General features: G+C 44.3%; 1 protein-coding gene across 1 annotated transcript in view; it reads right to left on the bottom strand.

Moving 5' to 3' along the window:
- LOC135829090 (uncharacterized) overlaps nt 1-19,402 on the bottom strand; it is a 210,879-nt gene that overhangs the window by 23,036 nt on the left and 168,441 nt on the right. Inside the window, exons 11-13 of the mRNA XM_065341495.1 lie at nt 15,663-15,761; nt 5,380-5,496; nt 136-204 (exon numbers count right to left, since the gene is read on the bottom strand). Of these exons, the coding sequence (XP_065197567.1) occupies nt 136-204; nt 5,380-5,490 (180 nt within the window). The 5' untranslated portion in view covers nt 5,491-5,496; nt 15,663-15,761. The remainder of the gene's footprint in view (nt 1-135; nt 205-5,379; nt 5,497-15,662; nt 15,762-19,402) is intronic.

Here is a 19,402-nt window from a genome sequence, read left to right as displayed (position 1 = left end):
GGTACTTGGGTCAAATAGTGGTACGGTCAATACCGTAGTGACCGTACCGTGTCCGACGCCCGTCATAATTATCTGGTTACATCGGTGGACAGTTAGTCATAACTCGTGACATGTTGTTGTGATTTCTCTAATTACCTGAAGAAAACGACGGTTGAGAGGCTTAGCAGTCTCCTTGTCAGCGGCATGTCGAACAATTTCCATTACCTACATTGCCAATAGAACACACAGGAAACACAATGACAGATGTAAAAGTAGGAATAGGGAAGAGGACAGGTGGTTGGTAGAAAATCGTCCGTAGAGAAACATGGTTGGAAACACGGTCACGGACAGGGGAGCGTGAGCAGAAGAAATACTTTTCTTTGTGGCTATTCACTTAGGGCTTGTTAGAATTGTCATGCTTTGACTTTTTTCCGAAGAGTTTGGAATAGCTACGTTGCGAAGTGCGTGGAGATGGTCGATCTTATCGGACGTCATCGACAATTCCACTGAAACTCTAAAATGATAGAAACCGTTCTAATGGGACACTTCAACTAATCTCTTTGAAAAAAATTCGAACGCCCCTTAACTTGATATACGTGTATACGTAGTACATACAACAAAGTGTCTGGGTTCTTTGCTGCAAATAATGCTCAATACCTCAACAAGGGCAGAGCTTATACCACACGAGGCAGAACAATAGAGACCAAAAACCTTTCTCGCAACTCCGAGTTTCGTGTTTCAAAAAACACTCATCAGACGATAAAACATAATAATACTATTTGCTAGTTATATAGGGTAATTGTAATGTAGGCTAAGGCAGTGCTGCAACCACGAAGCTTGAGGAGATAACATCAGCGCTGGAATACACTGTGCGTAATTATTGCCGTAATATGAATGCAAGTGTCATGGCTGAGGTATATTGCTATAACCAAGATGGGAGAAACATGTAGAACCGAAGCAGGAATGAAGTAGGTTTCAGTGGTAGTTGTGTCACGCCAAATGGCTGGGTAATATGTGTTATATAGCAGATACCAATGTGGCTAATGGCGCAATATGTGGTTTGGTGTGAGTGTGAAAGAGTGAGGGTGTACATGTGTGTGCATGAGAGAGAGGGAGATAGAGTGTGTGTGTGTGTATTTGTGTGTGTTTGTGTGTGCGTGCATGCGTGCGTGCGTGCATGTCTGTGTGTGTGTGTGTGTGTGTGTGTGTGTGTGTGTGTGTGTGTGTGTGTGTATGTGTGTGTGAAAACACCGCATATCTCATCATGTGATACCAGTGTAGTTTGCGAGCGAGAATTTGCTGGAATGTCTACACTTTGAGATGAGCTCGCTTCTCTTGTTGAAGCATGTTTCTTTATCCACGGTTATGATCGGAACTTCTCCGAGAGGCAAAGTTGGCACCTCTTGCTGATGTTGGTGTAGGCTTGTGCTCGTTCTGAAATACACCACTGGATCGAGTAGTCTTCCTGTCACTCTGCCAATTTCCAGACAAACTTGGATAGTTCGGTGCTCTTCCGTCCCTGCTCGTGGTTGAATGTTTACTTCTGGTTTCCGTACCGGGTCTTGAACGTTGGCTCTGTCGCTCCGAAGTACACAAGTGCTGGGTTAGTCCCTCTGCAGACTACGTACATAGAACATCCAGTACAAAATCACATAAACCTAAAAGGCAACATTTTTCCAAGCCTGTATTCAGACTACACATTTTACATGCAATATACAGGCAACCTTTGACCCTACGATATTGCGCAATGGACCCGGGATGTGTGAAAGCAGCCGGCAGTCGTACCCAGGTTCAAAGTCTGTACGTTTGTTTAACTACCTGGTGAGAAAGTACGATAAATGCAGGAAAGTTGCCTTGTACAAGGGTTCGCACCTTGCCTGAAAGGTTTGGGCAGCTTTTTAGGCTCCCCACCAGATTCTTGTCGTTGTCTTGGAAACTTCTATGTAAATGTGAATTATAGGCTGTTTTGTACCTAGTCTGAAGTGGGCCTTAACATTACGGCTTGTCACTTCGGCTTTGTAGACCAGCTGCAAAACAAAGTGTATTGTTGACTCTGACAAGGAAAAGGAGCGGCGATAACTTGCCACTCCAAACGATAAGCTTCTTCTTGCGCTTCCAACATTTTTCGGTGCAACATTTGAGGCAAAAAGTGACTATTTGGCGTGTAGTTTTTGAATTCTACGGCAAGAGGAATGATGAAATCACATGCTTCATGATGTAGAATAATGCTTTCCAGTTCACGACACAGTACACAAGATCACGATCGTTCCTGATGTGCTATTCGGAACGGACCATAATGGAGAAGGTAAGACGCATCATATTCCCTGCATGCTCTGCTCAGAACCCGCAGCAACTATCGTTACAGCGCTAGCAGTATTGCATTAGCAAGACGTCTTTGAGATATGTCCTCTTGCAGTAAGAACAGGTACAGTCAACTTCGCTTATAACGACACTCGGTGGGGCGTCAAAAAGGTGTCCTTATTAGCGATGTGTCGTTATACCCGAAGTCTCATTATATGTATTACAGTGGGATGGGAGTTTGCTCTGCGCATGGAAATTCTGTCGTTATTCGCGAATTGTCGTTATATCAGCAGTCGTTTTTGGCGAAGTTGACTGTATGCATATTTCACACTAACCTTGAACACCCTGAACATGGCTCAACAGGAACCGTGGCTAGTTTACATGCTGATGCTTGATGTAGATCTGCAACAGCAAGGAATGACCATCGAGCATGCCATCAAGGTCGCTTGGAGTTGACCAGCACAGGCTACACTGATTCCATGTGGTACGTGACATGCCGACATCACAGATTTCTTACGTGATGAACAACGCAATTTGACTCCTACTTACCCTAGTCTCTGTGCTGCATGTTGAGGGAAAGTCCCGGTTGGAAGGCCTACAACGCGACCAGCGTGCTCTTAAACTGGGCATCGAAATGCATGTGATCCAATCTAAATATCAACAGGCGATCCTTGTAAGTGCACGTACACTTGATCAAGGTGACTCAGAAAAGCTGCTGAACCGTGATCTACCAGACCTGGCATTCTGGTGTCACGGGGCACATGATTTGCAAAGTCAATCTACACCCCAAAGGAAACTTACCTCCAAATTGTGAGCGTAATTGGAGAGATCGACTTGCACAAATTTTCTGGTTTTCTCAGATATGCTCTCTTTTAATAAATATTATTGCTGAAGTGAGCGATTCAGTATAAGCTCGAACGTCACTGCCCGTATCTCAGGTTTGCCGTTATCTCAGGACCGCTCGTCCACCATGTATTATATCACTTTTTGAAGAAGTGTTTTTGGCACATATTACACGTATTCAGGATAAAAAATATGTCTTAGGGGTGAAACAAAGGTGTCAAAGGTTCGAAGAACCTTCGTTTTCATTTGAAACAAACCTTCGATTTCACTTCAAAAGAAGGTCAACACACGATTTCTGTACATACATGCACTGATCTTCCTTGTATACAGGAGGTACTGTACTGTAGTTTGTACAGTCGACTAGTTTTGTGTCCACTTGGCTCCCGGTAGGTGCCACTGCAAGTCCATAGTAGGCCACGGACTGCGCTTGAGCGTGGCCATTCACTGCCAAGGTGTGCAGAAGTAGTCTTGGGCAGTTTAGGGTGCAAACTGCGCAGTGCAAAAGCTATGGGCATGCCAATTGTGGTGACTGCACAGCAAACATGTGCACAGTCATGTACTTTGTAGGGCACATGCACAGAGTCACGATGCTTCAAGAGGATGCACAGAGTGTGCTTCAAGAGGAACTGTCAACTGGTAAAAGAATCCTTCGACACCTTCGTTCGTTTTCATGAAGAAGGTTTGTTTGGCAAATTGAGACCTTCGTTTTGCCCCTAATTATTATGTCTTGATGGAAATGAGTGAATTCCACAGGTGGACAGTGATAAACTGACACTAGTGTACACGAAAAATAATTCAAACCCCAAATTCGAAGCAGTTTTGCCATAGGAACTCAAGCTAAAGGTGCCCGGTAGAGAGGCATGCCAGTATCTGAGGCGTCCGGATAAGAGACGTTTGAGTGTACCCATTGCTATTGTTAGGTACCTCCTCCCGTACCTTTTGTGGCTGGCCTGCATGCATGTAGCTGTAATTGTACACATCGTATTCGTAGTATTCGTAATCACCTTTCGTTCCGGTGGCCTGGGTAGCTACTTGCGCACCCATCTTTGCCATAGCTACCCAGGCCCTTTATCTTGCAAGCTCTTCTTTCGACTCGCTCTCTCTCCCATAATGTAGTCGTAGTAGTTCGTCTTTGTCCCCGTCTCTTCGTCTACCGCAATAAATGTTGTTCTACCTACCTATCCCGTTGTCTGTTGTGTCTGGAGAATTGTGTGAACGTTATACCGTATTTTCCGGGGTATAAGCCGCACCGGGGTATAAGCCGCACCGGGGTATAAGCCGCACCCCCCTTTTTGAGGCAAAATATTGACTAAAAGTTGGTATTCGGAGTATAAGCCGCACCCACAAAGCGAAGAGCACAGCGCGTATCTTCTCCTTCACGGTGTATGTTGTCCGCCGCGGCATGGTCAACTCCAGGACACCATCGAAGTACCGGCAAGAATAGCTAAAGAAACAAAATAATCTTAACGACTGAAAGACGAATTGAAATGTTTGGAAACAAACATTCGTTCCGTTACAGCTATGTACCAGGCCAGAGAGTACCCTGTTCACAACAGGGAAAGATTCCAGCCGACACTATTTATACACAAAAAGTAGTATTATCGTATCGCTGTATACTAGGATGTGTGGAAACCGGCACTTGCAGTACGCAAAAAAGAGTCCCCGTATACGCGTACCGTAAGGTGTAGCCCGTGCACTAAAACTAGTATTAAAAAGTGCAGGGATAGCAACACAGGTGCGAAGCTGAGTCGAATGACATGTCTCATGACATCAGCATGCATACTAATGTATGCTAAGCATTCATTCGTGCAAGCATATTCGGTGTATGAGCCGCAGGGGCGATTTTGGTCCAATTTTTAGCGAAAAAAGTGCGGCTTATACACCGGAAAATACGGTACTTAACACTATTCATATTTGCAACTATTGAATCCTTTCTGCAGTCTTAGTAAACTGCATAGCAGCCATTTATACAATATTGCACTCATTCCAAACACCCACACAGGGACGTTTCTGCTGCGAACGCCACATATGGGTCACTAAATGTTTGGGCATATCCCATCATTAGTTTGAACCAGTAACCTGATACTGAGCCATGCCTGAATATTTGGTGAATCAAAAGCGGTGTTTGCAGCAGGGAGGCTTTTTTGTGTGAGTGTATGGAGGGAATATAGTGATATTGTTACCTCATTGGTTACGCAAGTTTTCGAATGGGAAATTCTTTTTGATGTATTTTCTTTTCTTCTAAGTTGCGCTTACCTTCTCCTCCTCCTCTGGGTACTGGCTCTCAAGATGGCGGATAATAGCCCTTAAGCTAGGTATAGGTTGGCCGTAGCCATAATTTGCTACTGCACGGTCCAGACATGTCATGTTATCCTGGTAGAATGAACAATGTTAAATCAACGAAAAAAGTAAAACAGACCTCTTAGTAAACATTGCACATAGCTCTGTAAACCAGAACAGCAGTTGATTTTGAATACTTTGCAGATTCAAGAAACTAATGACTTTTCTAATGCTCGTTTCGAGAATGATCTCAACTCCCATTAACACATTATAACAGTGGAGCCAAACTATGTCTTGTGATCAGAAAATCGTACGACTTATTTAATGCATACTTCAAGTATGGTATTGGTCAGAGAAAATAATGGAATTCATCATTGGTTGATTCGCGTTGTTGAGTTGTAGCTAGACCGGCTTGTCCAATGGTCTTACCAATCTCCTTATCATTCTGTAGCTTTCAACGTTCTTTGCTCCCGGGGGATATACCTCGTGCAAATCTTTGTTGCGTCTTCTTCCCCTCATTGGACCTTTCCGCACGTAAGCCTTCCTAGTTATTATTATATGAAGGTTGGTGTTTTTCAATTTGTAGATTCGTTGGAGCTAGGTGTCAGTTGGTTCAATGTCTCAGTACCTCTGTCAGTTTAGCATCTTGTTGTCGCACTATCTGATTGTTTATGCAGTATCCCTGCCTTGCTTGATTGTAGCTGACTATTGTAGTATCCCTGCCTTGCTTGATTGTAGCTGACTATTGTAGTATCCCTGCCTTGCTTGATTGTAGCTGACTATTGTAGTATCCCTGCCTTGCTTGATTGTAGCTGACTATTGTAGTATCCCTGCCTTGCTTGATTGTAGTTGACTATTGTAGTATCCCTGCCTTGCTTGATTGTAGTTGACTATTGTAGTATCCCTGCCTTGCTTGATTGTAGCTGACTATTGCAGTATCCCTGCCTTGCTTGATTGTAGCTGACTATTGTAGTATCCCTGCCTTGCTTGATTGTAGCTGACTATTGCAGTATCCCTGCCTTGCTTGATTGTAGCTGACTATTGCAGTATCCCTGCCTTGCTTGATTGTAGCTGACTATTGCAGTATCCCTGCCTTGCTTGATTGTAGCTGACTATTGCAGTATCCCTGCTTTGCTTGATTGTAGCTGACTATTGTAGTATCCCTGCCTTGCTTGATTGTAGTTGACTATTGTAGTATCCCTGCCTTGCTTGATTGTAGTTGACTATTGTAGTATCCCTGCCTTGCTTGATTGTAGCTGACTATTGCAGTATCCCTGCCTTGCTTGATTGTAGCTGACTATTGTAGTATCCCTGCCTTGCTTGATTGTAGCTGACTATTGCAGTATCCCTGCCTTGCTTGATTGTAGCTGACTATTGCAGTATCCCTGCCTTGCTTGATTGTAGCTGACTATTGCAGTATCCCTGCCTTGCTTGATTGTAGCTGACTATTGCAGTATCCCTGCTTTGCTTGATTGTAGCTGACTATTGTAGTATCCCTGCCTTGCTTGATTGTAGCTGACTATTGTAGTATCCCTGCCTTGCTTGATTGTAGCTGACTACTGTAGTATCCCTGCCTTGCTTGATTGTAGCTGACTATTGTAGTATCCCTGCCTTGCTTGATTGTAACTGACTATTGTAGTATCCCTGCCTTGCTTGATTGTAGCTGACTATTGTAGTATCCCTGCCTTGCTTGATTGTAGCTGACTATTGTAGTATCCCTGCCTTGCTGGATTGTAGCTGACTATTGCAGTATCACTGCCTTGCTTGATTGTAGCTGACTATTGTAGTATCCCTGCCTTGCTTGATTGTAACTGACTATTGTAGTATCCCTGCCTTGCTTGATTGTAGCTGACTATTGCAGTATCACTGCCTTGCTTGATTGTAGCTGACTATTGTAGTATCCCTGCCTTGCTTGATTGTAGCTGACTATTGTAGTATCCCTGTCTTGCTTGATTGTAACTGACTACTGCAGTATCCCTGCCTTGCTTGATTGTAGCTGACTATTGCAGTATCCCTGCCTTGCTTGATTGTAGTTGACTATTGTAGTATCCCTGCCTTGCTGGATTGTAGCTGACTATTGTAGTATCCCTGCCTTGCTTGATTGTAGCTGACTACTGCAGTATCCCTGCCTTCATTCATTGTAGCTGACTATTGCAGTATCCCTGCCTTGCTTGATTGTAGCTGACTACTGTAGTATCCCTGCCTTGCTTGATTGTAACTGACTACTGTAGTATCCCTGCCTTGCTTGATTGTAGCTGACTATTGCAGTATCCCTGCCTTGCTTGATTGTAGCTGACTATTGTAGTATCCCTGCCTTGCTTGATTGTAGCTGACTATTGTAGTATCCCTGCTTTGCTTGATTGTAGCTGACTATTGTAGTATCCCTGCCTTGCTTGATTGTAACTGACTATTGCAGTATCACTGCTTTGCTTGATTGTAGCTGACTATTGCAGTATCACTGCTTTGCTTGATTGTAGCTGACTATTGTAGTATCCCTGCCTTGCTTGACTGTAGTTGACTACTGTAGTATCCCTGCCTTGCTTGATTGTAGCTGACTATTGCAGTATCACTGCTTTGCTTGATTGTAGCTGACTATTGCAGTATCACTGCTTTGCTTGATTGTAGCTGACTATTGTAGTATCCCTGCCTTGCTTGACTGTAGCTGACTACTGCAGTATCCCTGCCTTGCTTGATTGTAGCTGACTATTGTAGTATCCCTGCCTTGCTTGATTGTAGCTGACTATTGTAGTATCCCTGCCTTGCTTGATTGTAGCTGACTATTGCAGTATCCCTGCCTTGCTTGATTGTAGCTGACTATTGTAGTATCCCTGCCTTGCTTGATTGTAGCTGACTACTGTAGTATCCCTGCCTTTCTTGATTGTAGCGTATCCCCGTATGTTATCATGTGTAGGTTGTTGCCTATAAAAGCTGCTGTTCATTTTTGTTTTCACAATCCTTTTTAACATAATAATCCAGGTGTGTACGCGAGGAAGTCTAAGTAAAAGTTAATTAATGTTAAGCACCGTGCCTCCACTCGGCTACCTATTACATTTATTATCTCGTTACATTGGTGGATCGTTGTCAAAACTCGTAACATTTTGGCTCTTACTATTTAACATGAATATTATTGTTTCGCCACCCAAGATTATAATTTGATTACTGTTATCAACACATTGTCTCACATACAACCGTCTGCCTAACTTTGCACAATACTCACCATGTATCTATCTCACACCTCGCTAGCGTTATCGGTCTTATCCAATAACAATTGTTCCTGTTTTGACACATTCACTTTCTGGTTTCTGAATGTATACATTCTTAGCTTGTTTCCCATGTTCATTTTAGTCACGACATTCCACTCATGATTGTGACAAAAAAACGTTCGGGACTTAAAGGGGAACTCCACGAGAACATAACATTTTAATCCTGTAGAGTTTCGGGCACTGAGTCGAATGGTCTTGGTCCGAATTCTCTACGAGAAAGCGTTCTTGAGATATTTCAATTTTATCCACGTTCCTGTACCAATGTATGTGTGACGTCGTTGTGGCACCGTGCGAAAATACTTGGATTTTTAATCTCACCTTTTTCAGGACAAAAGTCACTTCAGAACGTGAGTAGTTCGCCAAGTTGCCTGAGCCGCTGCGATGCCAAAATGTTGTGTTGTTGGTTGTGCCAGTATCACATAATCCTCCTGGGCTTAGTTTTCTCCGATTCCCAAAGGATGGAGACCTGGCAAAGCGCCGAGATGTTGCAATACGTCGTGAAAATGTCAGCATATTTTCGCAGCTCGAGCTATGTTTGCTCGCTGCATTTATGATCCAGAGGTACTTGAGAGCTGAGTTTTGACGATTACGCCGTCCAGGACAGCCTTCATCAGTGTACCAGTGCCCTCCGAACCATGAGCCTCCAGCAAAGCGAACTCAACAAGCTGCAACTGAAAGCAGGACGAGGTACGTACCATCAGGATCCGAAGAGTACATCACCCCATCAACACCGACTGCAGATAGCTGATGAACAATATTATCCCAGTAACGTTGCGCATACCAGTACTCAAACTGTGCACACCTGTCATCAACTGGGATGCAAACAGACAGATCCCCATCAAGTACGAAGATTACAGAACTGCTTGCTTACGATTGCAGGCAGCATGCACGACGAACTGTCTGACCAATTCTGCCAAACTTAACCAGCGTAAGTAACAGTTGATTGCGTGGATATGTCTCTATTTATAACAGTTACTCTACTTTTAGGCATGGTTGCATGAATATCATATCACGCAGTTGTTAGAAGTCTGGACAGCCTAAGAATAGTGCAAGTAAGGTGGAACAAAAATGTATTACAACTCCGAGTTTCACGCTTGCGGAATCACCAGGCCAAAAAATTCGAATTTCGAACGGGGAATGGGTTCTTGTTGTATGCGAAGGAAAAGTAAGTGAATAACTATTGTGCAAGGAGTACAGTGGGAACTACACATACACATGCACTCACACCTTCACCCACATGCACACGCGCATGTGCGTGCACGTACACACAAACACAACAACAACACCTACACACACATACTAAACTCACTCGCACGCACGCTAGCCTTAGAATAGTACATATGCTGTAGTAGTAGGGATATCAGCGTATTTTTTGTCTTTCGTAGTAAACCAAGGAAACTGGTTGTTTTCGTAAAGAACTACAGTAGAGGAGATAGCACAGCAAATTTGGATGCACAATATTGAAGGATACCCGAGATATGAGGCATCAAAGTCATACGCCGAACTTCATCATGATGTATGCAGAATGCCATACTGCTGTGGCACCAACAGGGTTTTCCGGAAAGCCCAGCAAACGCTTGCAACATAACAATATTGTCAGAATGCTATGAAATCTGGCTTGTAGGTGCAATATAGTTGCAATACAGGTTGGTTAATCCTAATGTTGACCAAAAAATAATATTTCGGCAAGCGATGACCAATGAGAACGAGCGCGGTGCCCGTAGCAACCACCATAGCAACAATGCTAAATCCATTGAAAACGAGTTCCATTACTATGAAATTGAAGTGAGCACTGATTGCTATGCTTGCATTATACATGTACTAATAATAAATAGAGTAGTTTGGTCTTCAGATGCTCAACTTTACTAATAATAAATACAGCAGTTTAGTCTTCAGATGCTCAACTTTACTAATAATAAATACAGCAGTTTGGTCTTCAGATGCCTAACTTTACTACTTCAAAGTAATAATAAATACAGCAGTTTGGTCTTCAGATGCTCAACTTTACTAATAATAAATACAGCAGTTTGGTCTTCAGATGCCCAACTTCACTAATAATAAATACAGCAGTTTGGTCTTTAGATGCCCAACTTTACTAATAATAAATACAGCAGTTTGGTCTTTAGATGCCCAACTTTACTAATAATAAATACAGCAGTTTTATCTTTAGATGCCCAACTTTACTAATAATAAATACAGCAGTTTTATCTTCAGATGCCCAACTTTACTAATAATAAATACAGCAGTTTGGTCTTCAGATGCCAAACTTTACTGATAATAATTAGAACGAGGTCTGTCTCGTTGTCCAGGAAACGACCAATCAGCGACATTCCCGCCAAGGGCCTTATCAGAGTTTAAAGCCCGCTCAATCGTTATTTTACTACTCTTGATGACGCGTCGAGGGCCTTGGATTAGTTTAAAGCCCGCTGAATATACTCTAAACTGGTGCGTACAACTCCCTGTATGCATAATAGTACGGTACAGATAATGAACTCTGCATAACGTGTACGGTGTACTACTAAAAGCTACGCAATTCAGAAGTGTGTACGGTGTTTGCCTCCCGTATTCTTTCATCTGTAGGAATTTTCTTTGTCAACAGCTTGCGGAAACCTATAAAAAGCGAGGATCAAAGTCATTAGAGTTATCGACTAGGGGCTCTCAAAGCCCCTAAATAGCTCCACAAGCTACATACATGTATATGAATAAGAATGAAGCTCGCAATAAGAGCCCAGCATTTCATTTGCTTCCATTCTACTTTTAGTAGTCCTAAGTGGTGCTGAGTTACCATAACTTACCAGAAGAAAACATTCTTTCGTACCACACCAACCAAAAAACTACCTAATATAGTGGTACGCACGCATAATAGAAGTGAGATAATGCATGTAACCTCGTTCTAAAATAGTTAGTGCATGGCAGGGAGGGTCTTATGGCTTGTTTGTGCCCTTCAGGTTAGCCCTCAGGTCTACGGCCCTCAGGCTAACCTGTCGGGCACTAACAAGCCATAAGGCCCTCCCTGCCATGCACTAACCTATAAATACAGCAGTTTGGTCTTCAGAAAAAAAATATAAATACCTATAAATACAGCAGTTTTATCTTCAGATGCTCAACTTTACTAATAATAAATACAGCAGCTTGGTCTTCAGATGCCCAACTTTACTAATAATAAATACAGCAGTTTGGTCTTCAGATGCTCAACTTTACTAATAATAAATACAGCAGTTTGGTCTTCAGATGCTCAACTTTACTAATAATATATACAGCAGTTTGGTCTTCAGATGCCCAACTTTACTAATAATATATACAGCAGTTTGGTCTTCAGATGCTCAACTTTACTAATAATATATACAGCAGTTTGGTCTTCAGATGCTCAACTTTACTAATAATATATACAGCAGTTTGGTCTTCAGATGCTCAACTTTACTAATAATATATACAGCAGTTTGGTCTTCAGATGCTCAACTTTACTAATAATAAATACAGCAGTTTGGTCTTCAGATGCTCAACTTTACTGCGGCTGTCACACAGACTTGATCAATCATGTACATGTACTAGTACTAGTACATTTACATGTAAAATGCACAATAGTGAAATATGCGTACAATCCAATCACTGACGTGATCCATTTCAGAGCACCACTCCATAGCAATTTCTTTCTGGTTTCAAGGCGAAGAGTCGAATACAAAATCATGGCTCACTTTGTCGCAATAGCGAAAGTCTCCGTCAGGTGCAATCTTTCACTAGGGCCAACAAATCATCTGAAACACTCCTAGCGCTTGAACATTTTGGGTCCAGAAATTCATTCATTTTGGGCGACCAGGAGGTGAAAGTCTTGAAAGCGCGATGAAGAGCGATCCTCCAGCTCGAGGAAAAAGCACTATTCTACATAATTCGAGGTCGCTCAACACGATGGTGGGTGTTTCCTGGCCAGGTACTCCCTCCAAACGGATGAAAAATCCAATTGAAAACTACACTCCTCACAACAAAAAGCTCAAAGTACAGTTGCCCACGCAAGTGCGGCACCAAAACGAGCTGGAAGACCTCAGCTATCAAACGCACCAACTTTCAACCTTGAAAATAAAAACAGGACAAAGCAGTTGGAAAAAACTGCAGCGAAGTCCATGGTGCCACCGCTACCATACTTATGTACGTGACCCGCGTGAAGGCTGTTTTCAGCTGATTTGTCACGTGACTGAACTCCCTAGTAGTAGTGGTGTCGTAAGTGAAACGACTATGCGTACATCTAATGACGCCGCCACTCCACGTAAGAAGACAACAAACATCTGCTGAACGTTTTTCTCCCTTCTCTTATGGCAAATACAGGGAATGAAACAAACAATGCAATTGAGAACAAGTACAGCGAAGTTTCCATTTTCTCATATTGTTGTGCACCCTCTGGTTCTCTTTAGTATCAGGAACGAACGACCACACGGCACGAGGACAACTATTAATCTCAACAGTATATTTTGATTTCCATTGAATCTAACTAACACTAATAACACCAGCTATTTATAGCGTGCAAAAACAGTGTACATGTATAATCAAAGCATACACATGTAAAACATGACATGACAGCGTATACAGCAAAACGCACACAGCGCAAATAGCGTATGCCATGCAGCAAACATCAGCAGCACGGCGAAGTCGAGATACAACATCGCAACGAATACAATGTCATAAGCCAGAAGGCCTTTCCCACTTGAGAACTGGTGGTTTCTAACACATAATAGTATATTGTCTAAGCAAGTGTGTTTTCTCTACATTCTTTTCCCCATGCAGGTATATCACAGTGCCATGCCAAAATACATTCTGAAACGCATTCGTTTCTCAATTCTGGGGATGATTGGACGCGCACATCTCGCAGCTCTTGACGACGTCAATGTCAACCGTCGCCATAGCACATCCAAAAAGACCCCGATAGGAAGGTATAAAGTCCAGTTCTAAAAGCATAAAAAAGACTATGTGGCCAAATAGATAATTATACAACAGAAAGAGTTATGAGATTGTTCACAAGCTCATGTGTGAGGTGGTAGCAGTTGCAAATGCCAACCTCGATGGTCCTGCCTTGGAGAAGCGCATTTTCCTGCCTAATCACGGGTGGAAGCCTCCTGAGAAGGCTGAGGTGGTGCAAGATTTGGATATCTTTGCCTGATGGTATTCACAACGCAGGCTGGAAGACGACAACGAACGTGCTTGCCCCATTTGCCGTGTACACACAGTGTGTACTGCCTGTGTGCCGCATAGCGTAGAGATCTAGAGAAACATAGAATGTCATACGGAGTGTGTATGCTGAGTGCTTGCACACATACCAAATTCCTGGACCGTAATTATTATGGTATGGTGTAGTGACTATACTATAGTCAAATACTCATTTACTCTACAAATGCACTGTATTACAACTACCGGTACCTACCTGCACATGCAGTGCGCGCGCCATAATAATTTAGTGTCCACTGGTACAAAGATGGAGGTTCTTCTAGAATTTCCAATAATTGCTGATTTCAAATTGAATTCCAATGATCTGGGGGATGAATTCTGATTAGGACACATTCGATTACCTACTAGTACAGAGATGTCTTTGTCAGAAAGTACAGAATCTGATGTCTTACTCTCCTGCCAGAATTTGTGCATTTTTGTTGTACGCTTTCTTGACCCCACGCTTGTACGTTGCATGACATGGTATACTAGAGAACGGGTGTATTGACAAAGCCTATGGCTTGAAACGATAAAGTATGGGTTCGGGTGTGATCAAATGCACCCACGGTGCTCATAAACTGTGTGCAGTGCTCCCTTCACCAACAGAACACTACCATACTTTGCAGATCTTGTACCCATCCAAGGGATGATGATAAAGACAAAATTAATGTGTTTGAGTCATGCATGAAAACGTGTGATAACTTCTAGCACTATAGTACAATGTTTTTTTGTGCTATACCTGACAACAATAAGTAAGTTACACGCAAAACATTATGCGCATCGATCTTCACAAGACAAGTCAAGACATACTCGGAGCAAAGCTAAATTGTTTTGTGTCATGCATGGAACTTATGATAACTACCAGTACAATGTATTTCTTGTGCGACGCCTACTGTAGTGCGCCTGACAACAATAGATTTCTCCAAAAAACTAAGCGTATCATATTGATGCACGATCCTCACAAGACAAAGTCAAGACAAACTAATTGAGGCTTACCTGATGCCAGACTCTTCTGTCACTGGCATTGGCGGCTTTTGCATGTCGAGATAACCTCGAAGAGCAGTGGTGGGCACAGCCTAATGCAAGGCTACGATCTCGTAATCTGCGAGGTCGGCTACGCAAGAAACCTTGGGCCGTCTTCTCGACAGCGACGACAGCATCCTACCATAAAAATCATTCCCGCGGGCTGGGTATGGCTATACACTTTTGTCCACGCTCGCACCAGCCGAAGTCCCAAACGATTCGAGATTCTGGTGGCCAAGCTACTCGTCTTCTGTCGGACACAGCTGCTGAGGCATCTTCTTCCTCAACATGTGTTACGCGCGATGGCAGCTCCTCGGCAGAGTATCTGGGCTTCCTGCCCCAACCATACACAGCGGTCGGTTGATGGTGGTCTTCACTGACCTCAGCATCGCTGCCTTCATTGCTGGGTACAAAGAATTGTTTGGAATAGCTCATCTTTCCTTGAAATTGTTTACTAAAATAGTGCTCCGAGATTCAGACCGTGCCACAATGACGTAGGCAGGCCGGGATGACATAGCCAAATGGCCGCATGACGTCACGGCGCGGCCCCGTTTTTGCCAATATCTCAAGAACGCTTTGTCGTAGAGACTTGGGACCAAGACCATTTGACTCAGCACCCCAGACTCTACAGGATATGAAAGTTTAATTTTTTCGTTGGAGTTCCCCTTTATAACATCTTTGGTTGCAATGTTTATGATACGAGTGCGCACTTGATTCTATTCATCGGCATATTATGATTATTATCTCCATGCTGCCACATTAACTAAAAGTGTAACTTACCTTGCTCAAGGCAAAAAGATCTGAACTCTTTTGAAGCAGAAATTCTATAACCTCCCGGTCGCCGTATTCACAGGCTAAGTGCAATGGTGTTTCTTGATCCTGGAGTAGGGACAGGAAGGAACATTGAAGATATTTGCGTATCGGGGAAAGGGCTAAGGGAGAGACAGAGAGACAAATGACTACATGATTGATCACGGCAAGAGAGACAGGGGGAATGAGAGTGAGCAAGGGAGAGAGCTACAATGTAGATAAAAGGCCTGAGTGCCTATGACCAATACAGGTGCACAAGCAGCTGCTATACAGGAACTCGGCAAGCTTGGTGTACAGGGTGCAGACCAGCAAGAGAAAGGATGTACTAAGAAACAGTGTACAGAAGATGGCGACCTAACAGTTTGTAATTCTTTGTTGCCATCTTCAATAGGTCCGTTAAATAGTAGTAATAGGTTTTTCGTTTGACCCAACGAGACCACACGACGCTTGCAGACCACAGCACGAACAGTTCACCAGCCACACTCCACGAAAGCAAGCAGTATTACTCCTGACAAGTCTTGTTTCGTTCCATAAAGATGACGGGGAACTCATCAGAGTAGAAGCAGTTGTTGAATGAAGGGTTCATTAGAGAAGATACAGGCGCAAGGTGTAAACACTCAACTAACTCACATAATTATGTGACAAATCAACACAAAAGGAATAGTGCAGAATGGAGGTGTTATGAACCCTACCAAACACCACAATCACAAGTACACAGGAATAGGTTGCGCTAATCTAAATGTCACAAAGAGTACTGATGCGGTGACAAAGATAGGTGAAAAGTCGACGCCAAGTGAAAGCCAACAAGTCATCAAGGAAGTCATCACGGACGTCTAACGTCACATCTGAAGATTGCTAACTGCACAAGACAAATACTTCACGAACCTTGATAATTGGAATTCAGCCAACGCTAGGTGAAAGGAAACTCAGCATTTCGAGTGTTAGCTCGTATGGCAGACAGTGACAAAAGCAAACAAGCAGAGGTCAAGAACGTTTTAGTGAGTGCGTTCAGTGTGACGCCATCCAGAGCGTATGATTTGTTCAAGTGCCGTTGTTTCCGTGTGGATGAAAGTGTCGACTCGTATGTGGCCGATTTGCAGCGTTTTGCAGCGCTGTCGGGGCACAAACCGGGCGGTGACACCAGCAAGGATCCGATCGTGATCGAGCAACTGTTCGCTGTCCTGCTCCCCGAATTTGGCCGTCAGCTGAGAATGTCGCTGGCTGGCCAAGAAATGACGATACCTGCTTGTCTACAGCGTGTACGTGGGCTTAGAGCCTGTGAGACGGATGCTCGTTACACGAGCAGGTTCAGGCAGAGAGTTAACTGCCCAGAGCTCAAGAAGAAGCAGAAGCCCTGTTTCCGTGGACCAGTAGTGTGCCACTTTTGTGACCAGCATGGTCATGCAAAGCCAGCGTGCCTTGAGAGAAAGAAGTGGCGAGACGCCAAGGCAGCAGAATGTGTGGCGGCTGCTGGTACGTCGCAGAGTAGCAGTGACAAGTGCCTGTGTGCGGTGTCCACTGAAGCTGCCCCCTGCCGAGGATCTATGTGGACGTGGAGTCGGTCAAGCCGGATGACTGGTGCCGTGGAGAGGCCATGCTGGACACCGGGTCGGCTCCTACGCTAGAGTCGTCTACCTTTATACGTGCGGCTAAGATGTGCAGCCAAGTGTCGGCGGTAAAGCAGGAGAAGCTCCTCGACCTGGATGGCGGAGCCCTGCCGATTTCGGGGTCAATTTCATTAATGATTCGTCACCTGGATGGACCCGTAAATTTACCGCCTACCCGTGTTGTTTCGTTTGTAGTTTCCGAGCTGTCGGTTATTAATGCTGACCTGTTGCTGAGATCTCACCTTGTCCGTGCCATTGGTGGCGTCAGGTTGCAGAACTCTGAGTCAGGTGATCTGCGGTCCGTGTTGTTTTGTTCGTCAACCGCTAGTGACTCTGAGCCTGTGTCGTCTGCCGTGAGTGATGCTGTGCAGTCGCCAGATCAGCACCCGTCTCGGCATGTTAGCGTGGTGCAAGACGGTGAGGACGTGACGCTATCCTTCAAGGATGGTCAGATAAAGTGGCTAGCAGCTGAGCAGTGTTGGCAGGCAGCATGGAGGTGGAAGGGTGACAAGCCACTTACCGGACGCATCGGCAGCGGCATTGGAGAGTACCCCAGAAACTCAGTAATGATCAGGAGAAGCTGTTCCAGCAAGGATTGGACTCCTGGATCAGTAATGGATGGCTCGTTGAGCATGATGAAGAGGAACACGGAGCTCCTGCTGCAATTCTGCCATGGCTTGCAGTCAGCCAGGAGCACAAGCCTACTACACCTGTTAGGCCTTGCCTCGATTACCGTGCTCTGAACCGCGCCCTCATTTCTCAGCCCTGTACAGATGCCTCCGTGCGTCGCGAGAAGTTGCGTGAGTGGCGCATGCATGATGCCAACGAATATGAGATGCTGGATATTGGAAAAGGCTATCTGCAAGTCCGTATGTCACCTGAGTTGCTACGGTACCAGTGCGTAAAAGGGAGGGGAAAGCTGTACCTGATGACCCGTATGGCTTTCGGGTTTTGAAAGCGTTGCACCGAAGTTCATGGACGTGATAGTCAAGTGGTGCACGCGCGATCACGATGGTGTTGACAATTACGTTGACGATCTGTACGTCCCGAAACCGCAGACAAAGGCTGTTGCTGATACCCTCGAGCGCTATGTCCTGCGCACGAAGCCAGTTGAGCCCGCCTCGATTACCGTGCTCTGAACCGCGCCCTCATTTCTCAGCCCGGTACGGATGCCTCCGTGCGTCGCGAGAAGTTGCGTGAGTGGCGTATGCATGATGCCAACGAATATGAGATGCTGGATATTGGAAAAGGCTATCTGCAAGTCCGTATGTCACCTGAGTTGCTACGGTACCAGTGCGTAAAAGGGAAGGGAAAGCTGTACCTGATGACCCGTATGGCTTTCGGGTTTTGAAAGCGTTGCACCGAAGTTCATGGACGTGATAGTCAAGTGGTGCACGCGCGATCACGATGGTGTTGACAATTACGTTGACGATCTGTACGTCCCGAAACCGCAGACAAAGGCTGTTGCTGATACCCTCGAGCGCTATGTCCTGCGCACGAAGCCAGTTGAGCCCGCCAGTTCCGCCCGAGTACTTGACTTCAGCTTTTCAGCTATCCCGTGTGCTCGTTGTAGGCATGCAAGAAGCCAGACTAAGCACACGGAAAGAATAGGCAACTAGCCATTGTGTCTCTCAGATTCTTCATCTGTAAAACCAGCTCAACAGCAGCATATGGCCAAGAGCATTACGCAATGCACTGTTACCATGACTGTGCACATCAGTACTACAGCCGTGATGTACAATGCATGACTACCACATTACCCCCCTTCCCTAAGAAAAAAATTGTCTGCAAATGCAAACTTGTTTGAGAAAAAAAAGGAGAGAAAAAAAGGAAAAAGAAAAAAGAAAAAAGGAGAAAATTGCAGACAAGAAAAGAACAATAAAATTGCAGAGGAAACGAGCAAAGAATCAATTCAAAGCAACAAATTCGATACACCCTGACACTGACGGGTCAACTCACTGAAGATACATCAAATCTGTACCACGATACAAACAGAACAAACCAAACCAGCAACTAAATCGCAAATTGGCATAGTTATGCAACATGGTCAGTCAAAATGGAGATATTACATCAATGCACCAGCAGCTTTCTCAGTGAGCTTGA

Source organism: Sycon ciliatum, chromosome 13, assembly GCF_964019385.1.
Source record: "Sycon ciliatum chromosome 13, ocSycCili1.1, whole genome shotgun sequence".
Classification (NCBI taxonomy): Eukaryota; Metazoa; Porifera; class Calcarea; order Leucosolenida; family Sycettidae; genus Sycon; species Sycon ciliatum.
The sequence above is the reverse complement of the archived record's forward strand: the minus strand, read 5'-3'. Positions and strand labels throughout refer to the sequence as shown.